This window comes from Strix aluco, chromosome 27 (genome assembly GCF_031877795.1).
Source record: "Strix aluco isolate bStrAlu1 chromosome 27, bStrAlu1.hap1, whole genome shotgun sequence".
Classification (NCBI taxonomy): Eukaryota; Metazoa; Chordata; class Aves; order Strigiformes; family Strigidae; genus Strix; species Strix aluco.
Window position 1 is genome coordinate 511,486 of NC_133957.1, and position 4,130 is coordinate 515,615.

Genomic DNA, 4,130 nt, shown 5'->3' on the forward strand with positions numbered 1-4,130 from the left:
TGGCGGGGGCAGCTCCAGGACCTGAGGGGATTTGGGGGGGGGGGGGGGGGGGCACAGGGCCAGCACCCTCCCCCCCCAGCCCTGCGACAGGCGCTGTCCGTCCGTCCATCCACCCCCCAAAAAACAGCACAGTGGGCAAAGAGCCCCCCCAGGACGGGGCTCCCCCCTCCATGGGGTGAGCAGCAGCCCCCCCCACCCCAGCTTCCCCAGGGTGAGCGCAGGGCCCCCCCTCACCCAAGAAGGGGGCTGGGAGCCCCCCAGTCACCCCAAACACCCCCATCTGCCCCCAGAGTGACCCACCCCCCCCCGCACCCCCCCCCCAAGAGACGCGGAGCCGGGCTGGGTGCAGGATCCTTTATTGAGTCTGCGCTGGGGGGGGGGCCACGTCCGGCCGGAGCCTCCTCACATCGGCTTGGGGGGGGGGCGGGGGGCAGCACCCTGCGGGGGGGGAAAGGAGAGAGTCAGGCAGATGTCGGGGGGGGGGGGGTGTGAACCCCCAATCGCCCCCTCCCCGATACGTACGGCGGGTCTGAAGCGCGGCGGGGGGGTCCGGTCCTTCCGCGCCTCCCGCGAGCGGTTCCGCACCACCTTGCTGTGGATGGCGCAGCTGACGCAGTAATGCAGCTTCACGTACAGCTTGGGCAGGACGTACGCTGGGGGGGGGGCAAAAAGGGGGGGTCAGCGGCCCCCCCCATCACCCCAAAGCCCCTCAGGGCACGGGCGTCCCCCTCCCCGTCCCCCACCCGGGGTTGGGTTTGGCCCCCGTTTCAGGGGCACCTCGCTGCCCCTCGCAGCGCCCCCCCCCCCGCCCTCCCCCGATGCCTCCCGCGGCCCCCCCGGGCCCCCCCCGCTCTCACAGTCGAAGACACTGGCCTCCGAGATGTCCCGCACGGCCGCGGCCTCAACGATGTTCCTGATGACAAACTTCTTGATGGCCTGTCCTTGGGGACGCAGCGGGCGCAGTTGGTGCAGCGGATGGGCTGGACATGGCCGCGGCCCTTCTTGGCCCGACCGTTGTTCCTCCTCTTCTTCGTCTGGCGGGGGGGGGGGGCAGAAACAGGATGAACCCGGAACCCCCCCGACACCCCTGCCCCGCCCAGGCTCGGCAGCCCCTACGAGCCCCCCACAAGCCTCCCCTGCCCCCCTCTTCCCCACAGCACCCCCCGACCTCCATAAGATCCTACGCCACCCCCCCCCCCGGCATCCTCTACCCCATATGGGCCCTGGGACCCCCCCCCCAAAGCATCCCCCACCCCCCCCGGGCCCTGAGGCTCCCTAAGCCCCCGCCCCATATTCGGCCCTGGGGCCTCCTCGAGTGCCCCCCCCGGGCCCCCCAAGCCCCCCCTACGGGCCCTAAGGCCTCTCTGCACCCCCTCCCTCCGCAATCCCCCGCCCCCCGGCTTCCTACGGCCCCCAGGCCCCCCCGGGCCCCCCCGGCCGCGCCGCCCTCACCATCTCGCTGCCGGGGCGGCGAAAGAGGGTCCGGCCGCCGCGCCGCCGCCCCTTATATACCCGCCCTCGCCCGGAAGCGCCGCCGCCGCCGCCCCGCGGTCGCCCCGGCCCCGCAGGGCCCCTCCGGCCGCCTCGCAGCGGCTCCTCCGGTGGGACCGGAGTGTGGGGGGGGGGGGTTGGGTGGGGGACGCGGGGTGGGCGGGGGCGGCGCTGGGCGGGGGTGGGGAGGGGGAACTATTTCTCCTCGCCGCGGCGGAGGGGTCTGCGCGCCGCGCGGGGGTGAGGAGTCAGAGCGCGCCGCGTGCTGCGTGTGACGTCACCGGCGCCGCGCGCGCCGCGGGGGGCGCTGGGAGATGGAGTCCGGGGGGGGGGGGAACGTGTCCTGCCCCCCCCACCCCCGGGAGGGCCCGCGCGTGTCCCCCCCGCGCCCATGGGGGTCCCTGGGTGTGTCCCCCAGAGGGGCCCCCACTGCCCCCCCTCACACCCCGGGGGGGTCCCCACCGCCCTACCCCCCCCCCAGGCCCCCTCCCAGCTCTGGGGGGACCCCCCCATCACCCCGCCATCCCGGGGGGGGGTGTGTGTGTGTGTGTGTCCCACCCCTTATGGGGGGGGCCCAAGTGTCCTCCCTCCCCCCCAAACCCCCACAGGGCACCCCCAGTGTCCTCCTCCCCCCCCCCAGCTCTCCAAAGGGACCCCCAAGATCCTGCCCCCCCCCCGCAGCCCCCCCAGCCCACAGAAGGGAGGCGGGAGGGGGGGGGAGGCGTTAAATTACTCCGGTTTATTTATAACAGACCTTCAGCCAGTACAGTACAAAACTTACAGTAGTAGATCTCGTTACACAAATAGGTAATTACAATATCTTACAGATACAAAAGCTCCTGCGGTCACGGGGGGGGGGGGGGGGGGGGGATGGGGGGGGGCGGGGGGGGGTGGTTTTTTGTCCAAAAGCGAGTCTAACCTCACAAAAAAGGAAAAACAAAGACGACAGCAAATCCATTAACGATATACAAATGAAAACTCCGTTAGAAAGGAAGGAGGGGCCGTAGCCGGGGGGGGGGGGGGGCACGGGGGGGGCCGGGGTATTGCACATCATCGTTTGTTCTTCATACATCTGATTAAAAATATAGATATTTACACGAGTAAAGCGACCTGGAGTTTACAAAATTCCTACATTTTTGTTTTAGACTCTTTTACAGGAAAAAGAAAAGAGACGGAAAGGAAAAAAAAAAAAATAAAAAACGAACAACAAAAGCCAAGAGCAGTCAGAAACTGCAGAGCTTCCATTTCGGGTTGTAAAAACCCCTTTTTGGGGTTGTTTCGGCGCTGGAGGGGGGAAGGGGGGCGCGGGGGGGGGCTCCGGCCGGGCGGGAGGGGGGAGCTGAGCCCCGCGTCCCCGCTCGCCACGCGGCCACCGGCCACAGAACAGCAAGAAAGGAGGAAAAAAAAAAAAAATAATAATAATAAAAAAAGAAATAGAATATTGAAAGAAAATGGGAAATAGGGGCAACGGGAGTTGCCGCCGCGTGAGGTGGTTGTGTTTGTGTCCGTAGAAAAGGAACAGCCTTTGGTTTGAACCTCAGGAGAGCCCCGCGAGCGGCTGCTGCTGAGGGGCGTTTTATGCATCCTGGGCCTGGGGGGGGGGGAGCGGGGCCCCCCCGCGGCGGGGGGGGGGCTGCGGCCGGGGGGGTCCCGGCTGCGGCCGCCAGCACCAAGGCGGTGGCCGGTGTGGCCGCGGTCCCCGCCGGGGATCGTCGCCGGGGTCGCGCTTTATTTTTGGTTATCGGCTGCCTCCCCCGCCCCCCCTAAATCCCTTTCGCCAGGAGACCCCCCCCCACACCCCATCACGGAGGGGCCCCGGCTCCGGCCCCCCCCCCGCGGGACCGGGAGCCCCTTCCCTCGGTCTGGTGCCCCCCAAAACCGTCCGGCTCCCGGCTCTGCCGCCGGAGCCCAGCCCGGGGGAAGGGGCTGAGGAGACCCCGCAGCCGCCCCCCAACTCTTTCAGACCCTCCGAACATGGAGGGGGGGGGGGGTCCCGGGGGGGGGCAAAGCTCCAGCGTTGGGGTGCCGCCGCCCCGACTCCTCCGCGCGAGCGGGACGGACGCTGCGGGGACACGGGGAGACCCCGCTGCCCCCCCGGGAGTGCCGGAGGGAGCAAGAAGGCTTTGGGGGGGTAGAAGGGGGGGGGGGACTGGATTTAGCGCCCCCCCCTCGCAGGCGGGCAGCGTGGGGGGTCAAACCCCGCAGCAGAGCGGGCTGGGGATACTGGCCTGTGCCGAGGAAGAGGAGGAGATGGCGGGGGGCAGAAGGCTGCCCCGACACTCGCCCCCCCCCCCGGCTGAACGTTTCCTTCATTGAGGTGGAGGGAGGGGCCCCCCCGCCCCCCCCCGCCGCGGGGGGTCCAGGCACACGGGGGGTTCACCCCTGCGGAACGGGGAACCGGGACAGACCCCGGCCACGACGGGCCCCGCGGGGAGGCGGGGGGGGGGGGGGGGTCCCTGCTTTCTGGGTTTCGACTCATTAAAGCTCGGGGCGCAGCGGCCCCCGCCAGGCGGGGGGTGCAGTGGGGCGGGGGGGGGTCTGGGGGGTTTAGCACCTAATCTGAGGTTTGGCTTCGCCCGAGAGCGGGGACGGGCGACGCCGGGCTCGCACCAAGGGGGGGCTGGGAGCTGCAGGCTGGC

At 69.9% G+C, this 4,130-nt stretch overlaps 1 protein-coding gene across 1 annotated transcript; it reads right to left on the bottom strand.

The window, feature by feature from the left end:
- Positions 1–340: 340 nt before the first annotated feature.
- RPS26 (ribosomal protein S26) lies at positions 341–3,804 on the bottom strand. The gene is made up of 5 exons (XM_074807482.1): positions 3,466–3,804; positions 1,453–1,459; positions 858–1,034; positions 523–653; positions 341–438 (listed from the first exon to the last, which is right to left on the bottom strand). Exons 1-5 carry the CDS (start codon positions 3,802–3,804, stop codon positions 403–405), a joined length of 690 nt encoding a protein of 229 aa, XP_074663583.1. The 3' UTR covers positions 341–402.
- Between the last annotated feature and the right edge of the window lie 326 nt (positions 3,805–4,130).